At 31.9% G+C, this 18,582-nt stretch overlaps 1 protein-coding gene and 1 pseudogene across 1 annotated transcript; both read right to left on the reverse strand.

Moving 5' to 3' along the window:
- Nucleotides 1–2,962: 2,962 nt before the first annotated feature.
- On the reverse strand, nt 2,963–3,901 carry LOC141423413 (olfactory receptor 5D18-like; annotated as a pseudogene).
- Nucleotides 3,902–16,923: 13,022 nt separating this feature from the next.
- On the reverse strand, nt 16,924–17,868 carry LOC109676780 (olfactory receptor 10AG1-like). The gene has a single exon (XM_020153049.2). The coding sequence runs from the start codon at nt 17,866–17,868 to the stop codon at nt 16,924–16,926; it is 945 nt and encodes a 314-aa protein (XP_020008638.2).
- Between the last annotated feature and the right edge of the window lie 714 nt (nt 17,869–18,582).

The following is an 18,582-nucleotide window of genomic DNA, read 5'->3' on the forward strand; positions in this document are numbered from 1 at the left end:
ACAAGCAAGATATTGACAAATGAGAATTAGGAAAGTATCAAGCATGTTTATCTCAACTGGCCAACTTTTCAGACAAACAATGAGAAAAAAATAGAGGAATCAGAAAATAATTTTTAACAATGATTCTAAATATAAATAATCTTACTTTTCTAATTAAAGGAGGCAGACTGGCTCATTGGATTAAAAAAATGTGAATCAAATATTTGGTGCCTTTGGGAAACACGTTAGTGGCAAAGACACACAGACTGAAAGTAAAAGGATGGAAAATGATATACCAAGTAATGGAAAAGTAGAAGTGGTTATGCTTATATCTCACAAAGTGGAGTACAAGTCAAAATTAATAGGGAGAAAAAAAGAAGGTCACTACATATTAACAAGTGACATAATCAATCAAGAAGATATCTTGATTGATATCTTGATTGTAAGTACATATGTACTGAACAATGCCCAATTTCATAAAACAAATACTTCTGGACATAAAGGGAAAGACAAGCCTGGAAGCAACAGTAGTGACTGACTTCAATGCTCTACTCTCATCATGAGATAGAGGATCCAAACAAAAAAAATCAAAAAGGGAACTTCAGATTAAAAATGAACCTTAGATAAAATATCCACAGCTGCTGGTGGATCCAAAGCTGCAGAATACACATTCTTTTCAAAAGCCCCTGAAACCTGCTCCAATATAGATTACATTGTAAATCGTAAAGCAAATCAGAACACATACAAAAAAAGAAATGGCTTATTATAATTTCTCAGATTATAATTAGCTAAAATTAGAAAGAACATCTATAGAAAGTACACAGACATAGGAATTGAACAATACAAGTTTGAATTAGCAGGAGGTCATTGAATAAATCATGGAGGAAATTTTAAAAATTCTGTATGAAATGAAAATAAAAACAAAACTTTCCAGAACCTTTGGGATACAACAAATGCAGTTCTAAAGAAAAAAAGTTTATAGTGATGAGTGTCTACATCAAAAAAGCATAAATATCTCAAATGTGGAAACCAAAGATGCACTTCAGTATCTTAGAAAACCAAGACCACACCAAGGTCAAAATAAACAGAAAGAAAGACATAATAGATATCAGAGTATAAATTAATGAACTGAAAAGTAAAAGAAAAATGTACTGAATCAATGAAACAAAATGTTAGTTCTCTGAAAGGATAAATGAGGTTGACAGACCCTTATCCAAACTAACTAAAAGAAAGAGAAACAAAGTTAGACATGAAGTATAACAAATGAACCATGAAATAATAAAAATAACATTATATGTCAATATTTAGTAGAATATAACTTGGGTCTTAAATGTTTGACCTAATTCTGTCAATGTTTGTTTTTATAACTTCATTTATGTTACTGAAATGTATGATCTTATGTTTTGTCAGATAACTGAAACATTATACAAATTGCACATGTAAATAAAGCTTTAAAAGTAAATTTATAATGATTGGGAGTCGAAATCATGGATTTTATTTAAAATAAACATAAATAATTTCAAAATTTTCCAAAATTAGAAGTTGGATATATGATAGATGAGAGGTAACAGATAAAGCTGTGAATACCCAGAAAATATATGTCAATACAATGGAGAAATCAGTCCCTCAGATATGTAACACCTAAAATCTATTTGGAATGAATGTTTAATTGATTCATCATATGAAACGTACATAAAATACACTCTATAAAAATGGCTATAAGCCCAAACTATTTTCAACATGCAAGTAATTTTATTCAGCCTTCATTTAATTGTTCTTCAAGTTGTATTCTAACTCCTTTAAGAAAATATAGAAAAATTATTTATTCCATCATATTTATGCTCATTTAAAATTTTATCTGGACTCCTTGAGTAATGAGAAGAAAAATGGTGAACAAGATATTTCAACAAATCTGAGTTACTGAAGTAATATCTGGTAAGTTTAATTGCCCATGTGATATGAAGTTTTCATCCCATTTTGAGGGATTCTCTGTACCTCAACAGATTTCAACATTTAAGAAAACTCCAAACCCTCTTCTAAAGTGAGTGAGATTATTCTTGAGAAAGTTTCATAGATTATACCCAAGTTCTGAAAAAGGAGTTATTAAAGAATTGTTATCATTTCTGATATTTTCATAAATAGAATAATAGCATGAAATACTGACTACACTGGTGCACATTAAGTCAAATGTTTCATTTCTAAAAATTTTTGTGTCTTATCTTTGATTACAAACTGTCATACTGGAGGTTCTCGAAAAATGTATTAAGGATGTAGATCAAATCTTATTCAGATTGCTATTCGTGTCAAATAATATGTATACATTACAAAACACCTACACACAAATACAGACAAAGCATTCAATATTTTATCACATTATCATAGCAAAATATTCACTGCATTTTTGACTCAGTATAACATTCTTAAAATCATTGATTTCATTTATGATGATTTCCCCCCAAATAAAGGTCCTTCTTCACGGAAATGGATCTCTACATATTCAGATCTTTCTCTTTTCCAGGGCCAAGTTCATATAATTTCTTTCCTCAAGTCAAAATTATGTCAAAAGCTCTATAGTGGAATTGAACTTTCTTATTCTGTGGTCATTATTTCCCATCTTAGCAATGACCACATACTTCATTGGCATGATGTCAATATTAATTTTTCATCATTGTGGACAAAAATCATGTCATATCTTAAGTGATATCTGTTCTCTTATAATAAAAATTCATGGGTTTTAGAAGCCTAATCAAATTCAGGTCTCTTATAAGACAGAGGTATAGAATATTTACAGAATTACTTAAGGTATTCATCATGATTATCTTCCAATTTTTACAATCGGATTCTAAACTAAAGTATGTTATTTGGATTTTTAGATTAAATGTTAAAGATCAGAGATTTTGCTGATAGTCAAGGTTAATGTCTTAAAAATAACATACACAACTATTCTATTACAAAATATTAACTCTATTACTTTACATCAAACTTAATGAAATGCTTTATTCATATGTGAAAGACAAACACCATCATAATGATGCTCAAAATATATTTTAATATCAAATATTTTGCTGACTATATCCTTGACATACTTATTTCTTAGACTATAGATCAGGGAGTTCAATGTGGGAATCACCACTGCATAAAATACAGAAGCCACCTTCATTATGAGCCTGGAGGTTTTGGAGTTGGGCACACAGTACAAGAACAGGATGGTGCCATGTAAGATGGTAATGGTAGACAGGTGTGAACCATTCTGCTGATGGTAACAAAAACAACAACATATGAGAAGAGAATGATGAGCAGTGTACCAACAGCATTTACTGTGGCAAAAATGAACAGTAAGTGTTTGACAAAAGTATCAGAGCAAGAGAGGGAGAGCTGAGAGGAGAACTCACAGAAAAAGTGATCGATGGCATTGATACCATGGAAAGATAACTGTAGAGCAGAGCATGTCAAAATCAAGGAACACACCTCCCCCCATGTGACACATGCACCAGCATGACACAGAACTTCTGGGACATGACAACTGTGTAGAGCAGATGGTTGCAGATGGCCACCACATGGTCATAGGATATTTTTACTATTAAAAAGGCTTAAGTTACCACAAAGGTACAAAAGAAAAGGTACAGTACAATGTATCCTATAAAGGAAACAATTCTGTCTTTTGCAATTAGATTCACCAGCATCCTGGGAACAATGGTGGAGAAATAGCAGAAATCCACAAGGCAGAGGTGGCTGAGTAGTATATAAGGTGTACAGTTTGGGGTTAATTTTGACTGTGACAATCATCAAAATATTCCCCAACACAGTGACACTGTTAGATGGCCAGAAAAATTAAGAAGAGTGGGACTTACAGTTTTGAGTAATCTGAGGAGCCCAGCATGATGAATCTGGCACCACTATTATTTGTATCTAACAGCAACATGGTTTCAGATTGTCAGAATACAAAAGCCCTGAAAATAGACAATAAAGAGCTGAGAACACGTGAATCTATGATTTTTGTCTTTCTGTATACCTTGGAGGATGAAATTTATATCACCCTCAGAAGTGAGAAACTTATTATCTCACAAAAAGTGCATGTCTAAAGTCATAAAATATAAATATCGTGAAATTTTCACAAGAACAGTACAATTATTGAGCTAAAATTTAAGTTTTCATGTTAATTTTAGTGCTTTCAGGTATAAGAAAATGAGAATGTAGATTTATGTTTGTTTTAAATTAATTCTTCACTTATATTTTCAGCTCTTATTTTACAACATCAGTTCATTAAGTATTACCTGAATGTTATGCCAGATTATGACAGCCATGTAGTCAGTAACAAAAATCAGAAATGTCTAAAGCAAATTAATGTTTATATTATATATTCACTCAGTGCCAGTGTCAAAAACTGTGCACAATATTTTCCTACATAATTAATTATATTCTGAACTTTAATCTGTTTCTCTGTCTTACCCAGTCAGTTTGATTTCAAATTAATCCTTATTTTTTTTCCAGACAACATTCCCTTCAACTCAGGTATTTCTTCTTTACAGTCTTTCCAAATTTCCCAAAGGAATAAAAACATAGAGATATTATAAAGCTATTTTACTTTCCCTTCTTTTCTAGTGATGAAAAATGAAGATGGGGACATTTTGTATTTTCTAGTGAACTGAAGTTGCAAAACATTCTACACATCCAGGTTTAGAGCCCTGATCCCTACACTTCTAGCACTGTATCGGTTGTTGCACAATAACACTAGTTCTAAAGAAGTAAGCTACCTTTCTCCCAAGTTCTTTTCTGACATTAATGATGATCTTTCTTTAGACTCTGGAAACTAACCTGCTGATGGTAAAGTTAGGATCTCTTCTGGCTGGGAGGCATTCTTACATCGATACTTACAATCTTGTAGACTGGAACCCTAGACTGTCTACTGCTCCATTCTCTAGAGATCACAAAATTAGCAATTGAAATGATCACATTTCTCTCATGCAATACTATTTTAAATTATATGTGTATATATTTTAATTGACCAACAGCAATTATATGCTCTTATCGTATAATTTGTGACATTTCAGCATGACTATGGAAACTACAATGACCAGATTAGGATAATTGGTGTGCACTACCTCATATATTTGAATTTTCTTTTTGTTGGAAACATTCAAAATCCTTTCCACTAGCTACTGTGAAATATTCATTAATTATTTTTAAGTATATTTGTACTACTATGCTACGTAGCATTAAAAATTATTCCTTTGGAATGGGTGGCATACTTCAATCATAATTCACTTGCCTAGAAAGCATGAGTCTCTGGGTTTTATACCTATTATCACAAAAAGAAGTCATTCTTATTATTCAATTGTACTCCTGTGTGCCATCCAATCCCCACTTCTCTACACTGTTCTTAGACTCTGGTAACCACTGTTCTATACTAGCAAAGGATCACATTTTTTTCTTCCCTGTACAGATAATAGCCTAATGTATTTTTCTTTCTGTTCCAGGCTTACTTAAGTTAATATAATTTCCTACAGTTCCATTCATATTACTAAAAATGACAATTTCATTCTTTTTATAGCTAAATAACAATCCATTTACATGTATGTATATACACACATATGCATGATCATCACATTTCTTTACCTACTCATCCATCAATGGATGAAGGTTGATTCCATATCTTGAATATTATGAATATGCTGCAAAAATGAATATAGATGTCACTTTACACATTGATTTCTCGTTTTTGTATATACATCTATCTATATGTAGATATATGTAGACATGTTTAATCTTATAGTGGGATTGCCATTCATATGGTTGTTCTACTTTTAGTGCCTTTTTTGAGACAGAGTTAATGTAGTTCAGGTTATACTTGAACTCACTATCCTGTCTCCTCCTAGTGAGTGCTGGAGTTATAGGTCTTTACCATAATTACTACCTTATTTTTGAGTAAGTTCTTTACTGTTTTAATAATAGTTGTATTATTATACCTTCACAAGAGTTTATCAGAGTACCCCATTCTAAAGTAAATGATAAAATAGAGCAAGTTGCCTTTACAAACTTTTCCAGAATATTTAATAAACCAACTGAATAGTGAACATTCTTGTCAGCACAAGGAATATTCTCCATAACAGACCATACATTTTTCAACAAAGCAACTCTCAAAAGTTTCAAAAAGAAGTGAAATAGCAAATGTGATTCCATAGTACATAAAAAGATTATATACCATGGTCAAGTTGGATTTTTTCTAGGGATGCAATGTTGGGTCAACATAAAAAGTCTAACAGCACATCAGCAGAAAAGGAACAGAAATGTGTATGTCTCTACAGATGTTGAGAAAGCATTTGACATAATTCAATGCTCTTTCATGATAAAAAATACCTCAAAGTTGTTGTAGAAGGAATATATCTCAACATGGTGAAGTGCACTTATGAGATATTCAGCACACCTGATGCTATAAAGGGTAAAACTGAAATAATTTTCTCTAAAATCATGAACATAGAAAGAATGTGCATTTTTAACAACATAGTTTGATATAATGCTGAAATCTTATTCAAATCATTGACAAAAGAATGAAATCAAAGGCATCAAAATAGGAAAGGAGAAGCTCAAGCTATCTATTTCTAGACAGCATGTGTTTTTTTTAATAGAAAAACCAGAAGAATCCACATACAAAAGTTAGAATGTATAAAGGAATTCAATAATTTTCATAATACAAAGTCTATATACACAAATCAGTGATTATCTTGTGTACTAGGAATGAACAAATAAAAAAAGTATCATTACTTGAAATAGCTAGAAGTAATGAATGACTTGTATAACAAGAATTACAAAATACAAATAAAGAGGAAACAAAAATGTGAAGACATTCAATTTATATGGATTGTATTAATTAATATATTGATACAAATGTCCATCCTTCTAATTGAGATCTATGGATTCAGTGCAATCCTCATTAAAATAAAAATGACATTCCTCACAGAAATAAGGGAACAAAGTCTTACTGCAATTTGTATCCAATCACAGAAGATGTGAAGTAGTCAATGCAGTTCTTACTGAAAGAGCAAAACCATAAGCGTTACAATACTTGTCCTAAAAACATACTCCAAAGTCAGAGAAACTAAAGCAGAATAGTACTGAAAGCAAAAATAATACCTAAACAAATTGGCTACAAGAGAGTACATATTAATAAACAAACATATTTATAACCATTGATTTTGTGCAAGGACAGCAAGAAGAAAAGGAAGACCTGTTTAATAAATGTCCTTGAGGAACAAGAAATGCACCTCTAGAATTAAAAAAAAATAACTAGACTGATATCTCTCCATATATAAATTCAAGAAAATTCATGAAAAACTTAAATTTAAGAATTAAAACAATGAAGTTCATAGAAGAAAATGTAATGGACAAGCTTTATCATATTGACATGGGTAACATTTCTATATGACCCAAAAAGCACAGGAAACAAAAGAAAAAATGACAAATGTAATTAAATAAAAAGTAAAAATCACACACACGACAAAGGCAATGAAAAACAGAGTGAAGAGACAACATGCTGAATGAGAGAAAAAATTGCAAACCACTCATGTAATTAAGGATAATTATCAATAATAAAACCAACTTAACAGTAGGAAAAATTTTTAAAAATCTGATTTTGAGAAATGAGCAAATGATTTGAATACAGGTTTTCCAGAAGAATATAAAATGGCCAGCAATGTGTAGATGCCAAAGTCCCTTAGTATCAGAAAATTTCTAATCAAAGCCACAATGAAATATTTTTTCAAACATTTAGAATGGCTATTATCAAAAAGAAAAAGAGTAACAAGTGCTGGAGAGGCCAGAAATAAGGAGAATTCTCAGGCCGTTGATGGCAATGTAAATTAATAAAGCATTATGAGTTACATGATGGACCGTTCTTAAAGGAAGTACCATGCTGTATTTCTTATTATGACTCTGTGGTGTAATTTAATGTGATATCTCCCATCTTCCTCCTTTTGCTCATGATTTCTTTGGATGATAGGGTTCTTTATTGTTTAATTATTGTATTACTTTTTTCTATTTTTGTGAGAAATTTCATTGAAGTTTTGATGAGGATTTCATTTAAATCAGAAAATTTCTTTCTGTAAGATAGCCATTTTGACAATATCAAATTTGCAGATCTATGAACAGGGAAGTCTTTCCATCTTCTAGTGTCTTCTTTAATTTATTTCTTCATTGTTTTATAGTTTTCATTGTAGAGGTCTTTCACCTCCATAATTAGGATCAGTTATAATTATATATGTACTATAAAATTATATATCATGTCATAATCCATACTTAGTATTAAAAAATATATATTAATTATATAATATCATATTTTACATATAACTTGCTATTATATTATATATTATACAAAATGGGTTACTATGATGCCACAAAAGTAAAAGTCTTCCATTGGCATCAATGATGTTAAATCTAGCAATCCATTGACAGAAAAAAATATTGCAGGTTCCCTCCTGTATGTGGAAGCTAAAATGTTGACCTTGTAGAAGTAGAGAACATAAGAGTGAGTAACAGAACTTGGACAGTGTGTGGGGAACATGGAATTGGAGAGAGGATGGGTAATAGGTAAAGGAATGTATTTGGATAATATAAATTCCTCTTCTAGTTCTCTAGCCAGATTGAATAACTATGGTTGATAAGAATTAATTTAATATTTCAAAATAATTATTACAGTGTATTTTGAATGTTTCTAACACAAAGGATTGATAAATATATATGATGATACAGATGCCGATTACCCTAATCTTATTTTTACACCTTGTATGCATGAATTAAAATGTCACAAAGCATCCCATGAGATTTACATTTTATCCATTTTAATTAAAATATATGTGATTATCAAAATGGTTGTATTAGATATGGTGATTTAATTTTAATTGTTCTCATTGTGACCCCTAGAGAATGGTGCAATAGGCTAGTCCCTAGTGTTCTCTCCCCAAGGTGGTAATTATAGACAAAAGAATGCAAATATCACTCTAATCAAGGAGAGACCCTAAATTTAATATTAACAAGTTTATTTTATGGTTCACAAGAAAGATTGACATTAATTTCAGTTGGAAAAAAAACTTGACAGTGAAGAAACTGATCTTTTGAAACTATAAAATTCCTAAAGAACAGATATGAACAAGCAAGGAACAGGAATGATACTTTCTCTAAAGGGTTGTGCTAAAGAGCCTGGTTCAGCTAAACTCCTAAGCAACGGTACCATGCAAAACAGGAAGAGAAAAGCACTAAGCATTTGGGTAATATCTATTGTTTGGGTTTTGCAAGTTTTTGGAAGCACATGATATGGAACAGAATAATGTATGAAACATATTGACATAAGATAAACTAATGAAAAAAATAAAAGTTAACAAGTTTTTATTAAGACCATAAAACAGGAAGCAAAATTGCAAGGAATTTTGAGGGAAAAATGCAAAGTTATATAACCTTATACAAACAACTCACTAATAACATTTGGATCACAAGACCCATTATATTAACATAAACTTACTTTAATATTCATTTTAAATGAGTTAGGTTAATAGTATATGTTATTATAAAATATGACTAATAGAATTTCTGACTTCCTGATGAATTTTCTTTCAAAGTTGCTCTTAAACCCAAATTTATGAATATTAGAACATATAGGGCCATAGAATTTCTTAGTTTTGCATATATTTTAGCAAGTTTAATGACAGACTATTTGAAAATGATTTGCTAGGTTGCATGACCAGAGACAGTTTTAACAGAAAAAAAACAGAAAAATATTCCTAGTAAGGTAGGATCTGAGAGGTTTGGGGTAGGTAACAATGAGAGGAATATAACAATTCTTTTTTATTGCTATTTTCTTAGGAAATATTTCACAATGCTGTATATCATAAAATGTTCACTCTTTTCCCTCACAAGTAATATATAGACATATTGAATATCCTAGTGTTATGAAGAAAAACAAAAGAGGTATTTAGAGATTAATACAGCCAAAGAGAAAAAAAGAGTGAGATAAAGAGAGACCAAGGCAGAAAGACAGACAAATAGAAAAACTATCTTAGGAACAGGAAGTTTCTGTTATAGACTTCACTATAGTTTGTTTCTTCCTGGTTAGGAAATTTCCCTAAATTCTATTCTATAGTGTTTCCCTTAATGTTACCTTTTAGAATCTCTCTGTAGCACATATATTGCCATTGTATTATTTCTAATAATTTAGAATTCCTAGTTTGGTTATTGAAAGTATGATTATTAGTAAAGAACACATGTTAGTACATTCCAGAGCATGAATCAGAGTCAAGGTTAGAGGAAAGGAAATATGGTTAGAAGTGTGAGGATAAGAGGTATAGACATAAATATGCGGATTGGTATTTATCTAACATGTAATTGGGAAAGTCAAGTTTCTTTGACTTTTTGGGCAATACTAGAATAAAGAAGTAAACTAGAATATCTTTACTATCTGTTTGAATTTTATCATCTGCATGGCAATGTGCTAAATTAATACTTAGAACAGCCTATGGTGATATGAATAACCTCTGAAAAAAGTAATTATGATATATTTGGAATCAGATTTATTAGTACAGACAGCAGATAAAAGTGCCTCTCCTTCACAATGAAAATTTGGACAGAATAAATATACTAGATGTCTGGAAGGAAGAGATAAGAGATATATAGGGAGAGGGAGAGAGAAAGAAAGAGAGAGAGTGAGAGAGAGAGAAAGAGCAAGAAATGTAGTCAAGACTTTACTATAGTTAGATACTCCTGAGTGGGGTATCCAGGAATTAAGAATAAAGGCAGAATATCATGATAAAAAATGTAGTTTGGAAATTTTGGACATTACTGATTACAGGACTGAGATAATCAGTTATTGTATAAGTTTGACTAATCATTTTGGAACTTCTACTGTTTGATGAGAGCTGAAAGAATTTTGGCAAATAATTTAAAAATAAATACATTAGTCATAGTTTCCAATTTTTCAAATATTAATTAAACTGGTTAAAGCTATCATAAGAAAGGGACTAAGGTAGAAAGAAGAAAAATAGAGGAGATGAACCAAATTGGGCCGTAATACATATATAAATGGGAGCATCACGAGGAAACTCCCTGTATAGCTATCTTAAACACACAAAAGTGTCATTTTGTTTTTCTTTTACAAAATAGGAGAACAAGAGGGCAGAACAGGTCCTGCCTGGGCTTGGTACTAGTGGGAGAGGGAAGGAGATGGGAGGGTGAATATGGTGCAAATATTGTGTACACATGTATATAAATGGAAAAATGAGAACTGTTGAAACTGTCCCAGAAATGGGGGGAGAAGGGGATAAAGGAGAATGGTGCAGGGGGTAAATTCAAGTTTTATATATTTGACACATTGTAAGAACTGTTGTAAATGCCACAGTGTACCCCCACCTGGTACAACAATAAAAATTATATTTGAGAATTTAAAAGTTAACTCAGTAATTGTATTTTTCATTAAAAAAATTAAAAGTTACAGTACTTTAAGATTTTAGACAATTATCTCATATCATATACATCAAGTGAAAGTGAAGTTTTATTTAATCTACCATGCTCTGTGAGGGAAATGAACCAAAGTTACGATGTCCTAACTTTCCTTTATTGTATTCATTTTCAGGACTAACTTTCATATTCTGACAAACCCCTGGTACTGTCAGGTAGAAACAGAGTATCGTTCAATGCCATGGGCTTCTCACACTTCTCCAAGTTCCAAGCCCCACTTTCTTGATTTTCCTGACCATCTACAATGTCACTGTGGTAGTGAATATTGGGACGACTCTCATAATTGAAAGTAACCCCAAATTGCACTTCTCCATGTACTTTTTCCACGGTCACCTCTCTTTTTTAGTTTTCTGATGTGCCAACCTTGCTCTTAAGATGCTGGTGAATCAAGTTGTAAAAGACAAAACTGTTTCCTTTTCAAAATGCTTAGCACAATACATTTTCTTTTTTATCTTTGTGGTAACCAAAGCTTTTTCATTAATAGTGATGTGCTCTGACATCTCTGTTTGTTGTTGGTATATAGAAAATATACTGATTTTGTATGTTGATTTTTGATCTTGACAATTGACTGAAACTTTTTTTATCAGAGCCTAGAGGGTTTTGTGTATGTGTGTGTGTGTGTGTGTGTGTGTGTGTGTGTGTGTGTGTGTATGTGTTTGTGTATGGAGTCTTTAGGGTCATTTAAGTATAGTATTATATCATCTATAAATAGGGATAATTTGACTTATTCCTTTCCTATTTATATCCCTTTCAGTTCTTTCTCATGCTCTATTGCTCTTGATAAGAATTCAGTTACTATACTGAGTGGAAGGAGTGGATATGCTTGTCTTGCTCCTGACATTAAAGGGAATCTTTTTAGGTTTTCTGTGTTTGGTATGATACATGATATGTTTATCATATGTATTTCTTATGTTTGGATAAAATCCTTCTTTAGTGTTTTGATAATGAGGAATGACTGATTTTTCATTTTTGTTTGAATCTAGGAATGTTTTTATTACTCACCACATTTCTTCAATGACCTACTGGTCATTCAAATGGGAATTGCTCCATGTCCATATGTTTGAACTTGTCTGTCATTTCCCTTGATGGTTGATTTCTAGGTTTATTCTGATGTGGTCTGACAATATACAGGAAATTATTTCAATTCTATTGTATTTTGTAGACTTGTTTTATGTCCTGAATACTGTCTGTATTGAAGAAAGTTCTTTGGGGCGCTAAGAAGAATGTGTATTCTGTGACTGATGAGTAGAATATTCTTTAGATGTCTGTTAAGTATATTTGATCTATAGTGTCTTTTAATTCTGAATCACTCTGCATACTCACTAAATGATGAATGGATAAAAAATTTGGATAAAGAAAATGGAATATTGTTCAGCTATCAAAAATGAAATTACATTTTATAGAGGAAAATAGATGGAACTGAAGATGATCATGTTACTAGAAATAGGCCAGACTCAGACAGAGTAATGTCACATGTTTGCTCTCAAATGTGTACTCTAGACCTAAAAAAATTCTAAAACGATATGAATGTTAAAAGGGACAATTTGGAGGTGGAGGAAAGCCAGTCAGAGTAGGGAGGGTGAAATGAGAGGATGATGCAAGTGAATTTGTCAAAGTATGTTACATGAATGTATGAAAAGAGAATAGTGAAACTCATTGAAATTATAAATATAAAATGCTCAGGAGGAAGGATAAGAATTAAAGAGTATTACAGAGGGTAAAAATGATCCAAATATATTACATAAAGAATGTATGAAAATATCACAATGAAAACCTTTTGTGCTCTTAATATATGGTAATAAATATATTGAAAATAAATTTTGCAGATATTAATCTACTAAGAAATAAATGAAACAGATTACCTTGTGGATTCAATGCTGAGTGGTAAATGTACTTTACCACAGATTTGCATGTAAATTAGTGTGTTTCACTTGCAGATCTACACAAACTAATATATTGTACCACGAAAGCCCGGCTAATAACGACACAATCTACTTGGAAAGAAAGGAGCTGTTCTGTACGTGGCCAGGTTCATAATTTTACACACATTCAGGATTTTCAAATGCATTTTAATGGTATTGCTGACAATTCAAGGACTTTCTGCAGTATATTAATTGTAGAAAATAGTGGATTTCATTGTGACATTTTCATGAGAGTGTGTAAGGTATTTGAGAGTGTTTATCCCTCCTACTACTGACACGTATTCTCTTCCACACACACACTGATCCCCTTCCCAATTTTATTTTGGACTGTTAAGCATTTTATATAATGGCTCTAGTTTCTCTAATTTCATAATTCTTTTAGAATTCACCAATGATAGAAAACCTGTGATACTTGTCCTTCCATCTTAATTATTTTGATTAACATGATGAGCTCCATTTATGCCCTAAAAATGATGTGATTTCATTCTTCTTAATTTCTAAACAACACACCACTTTGTATGTGATAATAACAGAGTTGATCAATGGGGTTGCATCATACTCAAACATGCTGTATAGCAAAGAAACCAAGAGAGTGAAGAGAGTTTATATAGTGGGAGAAAATCTTTGCCAGCTATTCCTCAGCCAGGGATTAATATTTAGACTATAAAAATAACTCAAAATGACATACCAAAAGAATAAATGGTCCAATCAGTAAATGAGTAATTGAGCAAAGAACTGAAGAAATGTCTTTCAACTATTTAATACAAATGGCCAATAAATACATAAAAACATGTTCAATATCATTAGGGAAATGGAAGGACTTTAGTCATGCTGGTTTTAAAGAACACCTAGCTAGTACTCAACAGGGTTATTGTCAATGTGTTTTTTGTCTAAAAACACATTAGTAGTTATAATAGAAATATTGCTAATGTTCATTTGAGTAAGCATTTTTTGATTTCTTTTTTAATGGGGTTCTTTATATGATAACTTGGAATACCAAAATGAAACCCTTATTCTGGAGGTTCTTGGAAAATAGTTCATGGAAGCAACACTAGGAATCTCTCTGTACAGCTGTCTTTATCTCAAACTAGCAAAAATGCAATGTCTTTCTTATTATCTCTCATGTTTACTCTTCAACAAAATCTGAGAACAAGAGGGGAGGACAGGTTCTGCCCAGAAAAAGGACAGGGTGTGAGAGGTGGCTCAAAGAATGTATACACATGTAAGTAAATGTAAAAAATAAAAAAAGAAAATAGTTCAAATAATTAAAATTATAACTCTTGATATTTAAATTATTTCAAGATTCACATGGAAGATCAAAAGTAAAACTCATCTTCATCAACAATATTTTGGAATAATTGAAGGATGAGCTCAGTGAATTTTCCTATGGAACTTGGTGCTCTTAGAAAAGACTGAAAGATTTATTCAAAATCATTTTATACCAAAGATCTTTCTGATAATGGCACAGACTTTCCCATTAGTAATACAAGTTCTCATCATTAACTCAACTTCCTGAAATATACTATACACAATATGCAAACATATATGGAATACAGATATTGTAAATAATATGAATTACATATAATACTATCATATTAATTTCATAAATAAGATCAATTCATAGTCATTGTCAATGTGATAATGGAGGCTGGAAATCCATGTATTCCTTAATGTTCATAGGTAGCTGGGATCAAGGAGAGCAAATTGTTTCACTTCAACAGAATGTCCAAGGCCTCAGAACCAAAATAACTGAAGGTGTATTTGTGTTCAAATTTCAACAGGCTTGAGACTCAACACATGTTCATGCCTCAGTGCAGATGCAAAGTTAAAAACAAAGCTAAGGTTCTGGTTCACTGGGATTCAGGCAGCCAGTTCCTCAAACATTCAGTGGAGGTTTAGACACATTCTATAGAGACCTTGAACTGACTGGATAAGGCTCTCAAAGCCTTCCTATACTAGGGTCGGAGGTGTGCTTCTCAGTTTGTTAACTTGAATATTTTCTTCTGACCATCCACACACGAGCAACCATAATAATGTTTGACAAAATATCTGAGCACACACTATAAAGGCAAGTTGACATATAAATCTTACTAAGCCAGCTGAGTATTTCCTGTGCTTGTTTGCTGGCTTTTATTGCTGTTCCAACCCACCCTTATTTCTTGCTATCTCTTTTAATGGTTCACATGATAGGACAAGCCACCTGAATAATCTTCCTATCCCAAGTTTTAAAATCACAATCATAACGCCAAAGTTCCCTTTCTCAAATAAGTTGATGTAGTTAAAGTTTTCTGAAATTAGGAGGTGGGCATCTCATGGTGACATTTATCTTGTCTGTTGCAGTATTTCAATGAAATGTGATGACTTTTTTATGGCGTTCATTTGATGGAACTCCAACTAACACAAATTATTCACTAATGCTCCATATGAGATTATATCCCATGGAAAAAGTAGTTAAGAGGTATTTAAGTAGTCAACATTCTACTTAAGATAAAATGAAAATTCAGTTACGTGTCTCCTGGAACAGCAGTATATTCATGAAATGGTATTATTGTTATTCATGTTTCACAAAATTCCATATAATGCCATTAACACAAGCTTTTCCACCATAATCATCGTGTTTATTTTTCAAATAATCATTAGCACAGTCTTTCTCATAGAACATATGCCAAATTCAGAAAAAATATGAGTAATTGATAAAGGATATATAAATATTTATTTTAATGAATAAGATACAGAAATACCCATATATGATGCATAAATAAATATTATACATTATTTTAGATGTTGGAGGAAGCAAATGGGTTGATGAAGAACATCACCTTGGATACAAGTGTACTCTTTCACCTGAAGCTAGAGAATGGAATAATTTTTAGAGGAATGAAAATGTAACTCAGTACAAGTCAAAATGAGTTGCTGATTTGAGAACTTTGTAATATATATGTGGACATTTGTGATTCTTTTGATGGATGCTCATTTTCCATAATAATGCCACTAAAAAGATTTTGCAATTTTAAATGCTTTAGAAAAATTTAACAAATTATATTAATGAATGCAATGCAGTTGTGTGGACTTCAGGCAATCCTGAAACAACTTGAAACACTTTCCTTCTATTTGACTCAGAGTTTTTATGAATAGGAGGATGCGTACAAATAGCTGTTTGGAATGAAATTAAGATAGAGACGAAATATTTAAAAGTAAACTAATTTGGTTTCACACCACCAAAAGAGGAAGAAATCTGTGTAAAATGTAACAATTAGAGCCATATAGGAATGTCATGTTATACCATGGGCTATCACGGGGAATTATTATGAAAACAACTCTAAGCATACTTACTTCCTCTTTGGTTATTATAGAAGCATCCACATGCTTTCCAGGTAAAATTTCAGGCTAATATTTAAATGTAACAAAGTGCATTAAATGAAGAAAATAATTGCTTCCTCAAAGTGAAAATGTATACAGATGAAATGTTGCTATGGTAACTACAAGATGAGAAGATAAAACAATTCCAATTGAAAACACGGTACTATGTTTTAAATAATAATTTTCTCAATGCTGCAATCACATCCTTGTTCCTAAAACTGTATATCACTGGATTGAACATGGGAGTCACGATTGTGTAGAAAAGAGAGAACAGTCTGTCAATTCCTGCAGAATGATTAGATTTTGGTCTTAAATAGGTAATGGTTGCTGATCCATAAAATAAAACCACAACCAGGAGGTGGGAAGAACATGTGGAGAATGCCTTACCACGCCCTGTGGCTGTTGGCAGCCTCAGAATGGTGGAAATGATTTTGCTGTAAGAAGCAAGTACCAACATAAAAGGAATTGCAGCAAACAACATAGATACTATAAACACAGAAAGCTCATGCACAGAAGTGTCCCCACAGGCTAGTTTGATAACTGGGGGTATGTCACAGAAGAAGTGGTCAATTTGGTTTGAATTACAGAACTGCAGAGAGAATATTTGAGAGGTCTGTCCTATCTGGATTGGCATTCCACTGATCCAGGAGACAGCAGCCAGCTGGATGCATTTTTGGGGGTTCATGACTAAAGGATAGTGCAGAGGGTTGCAGATGGCCATGTAGCGGTCATAGGACATCACAGCCAGGAGGAAACACTCAGTGGCTCCCAGTACAAGGAAGAAGCACATTTGAATAGCACAGTCCAGCAGAGAAATGCTCCTATTCCGAGTGCAAATACTGAACAGAATTCTTGGGAGAGTGACTGATACATAACAGATTTCTAGGGAAGAAAAATTTGCCAGGAAAAAATACATGGGTTTCTGTAGTGTAGGGTCAAGTCTTGTTATTATGACTATGAGGCTGTTTCCAATTAGGATAATTATATACACAATAGAGAATACCCCAAATAGAAACCCTTGGAGGTATGGAAAGTCAGAGAATCCCAGCAGGACAAATTGCTTCACTGTGGAAACATTGTCTTCTGCATTTATCTGTTCATATTTCATCTGTGGGAATGATTTAACCAGAAGTACAAATCATTTAACTGTGTTAAATATTTATTTTTCTCTGTGTAATCCAAGGAATGTTCACATTCTTCTTTTTCCCATACCCAGAATAATATATACTACTTTACAGGTATTCTTAAATTATAATTACATGTACTTTTCATTATTAATAAATATTCATGTGAATTTTTGTTGGTTTCATTCTTCTAAGAGAAAATATACTTCCTTGTATATTTGAGGAGACAGATTGTTTGAAGTTTTGTTCTTCATATAAATATCCCAAACCTCAAATTCTGTACTTATGCTATAATAACAATGAGTCCTTTCTTTATGTTCCCATGTTTTATGATCTCTATTCCTAAACCTGTTTTCTATTGTTGTCAATTCAAAATTTATTTCGTTTGTAAGGTAAATATTGTATATGCATCTTACATATTGTAGAGACAAATATAGTTAATATTTTAAGTGTAGTTTTACTGTGGTATTTAAGAATTCTTCCTCAGTTGTACTATTTCACGTAACTATGCAATTCTTTGTAAAATACTAATAATCCATCAATGTTTTGGCTAATATTTAATCTTAAAATTTTGTTTACATTTCAATGTAAGTTATTCAGACTTTACAATGGTGAGAAAAGGAATACAAAGCTTTTTTTTGTATGAACACTCAGAATGTAGCACTAACTAGAATGTTCACATTGATTTACTTGTTTAT

The sequence above is a fragment of the Castor canadensis genome, chromosome 1 (genome assembly GCF_047511655.1).
Source record: "Castor canadensis chromosome 1, mCasCan1.hap1v2, whole genome shotgun sequence".
NCBI classification, from domain to species: Eukaryota; Metazoa; Chordata; class Mammalia; order Rodentia; family Castoridae; genus Castor; species Castor canadensis.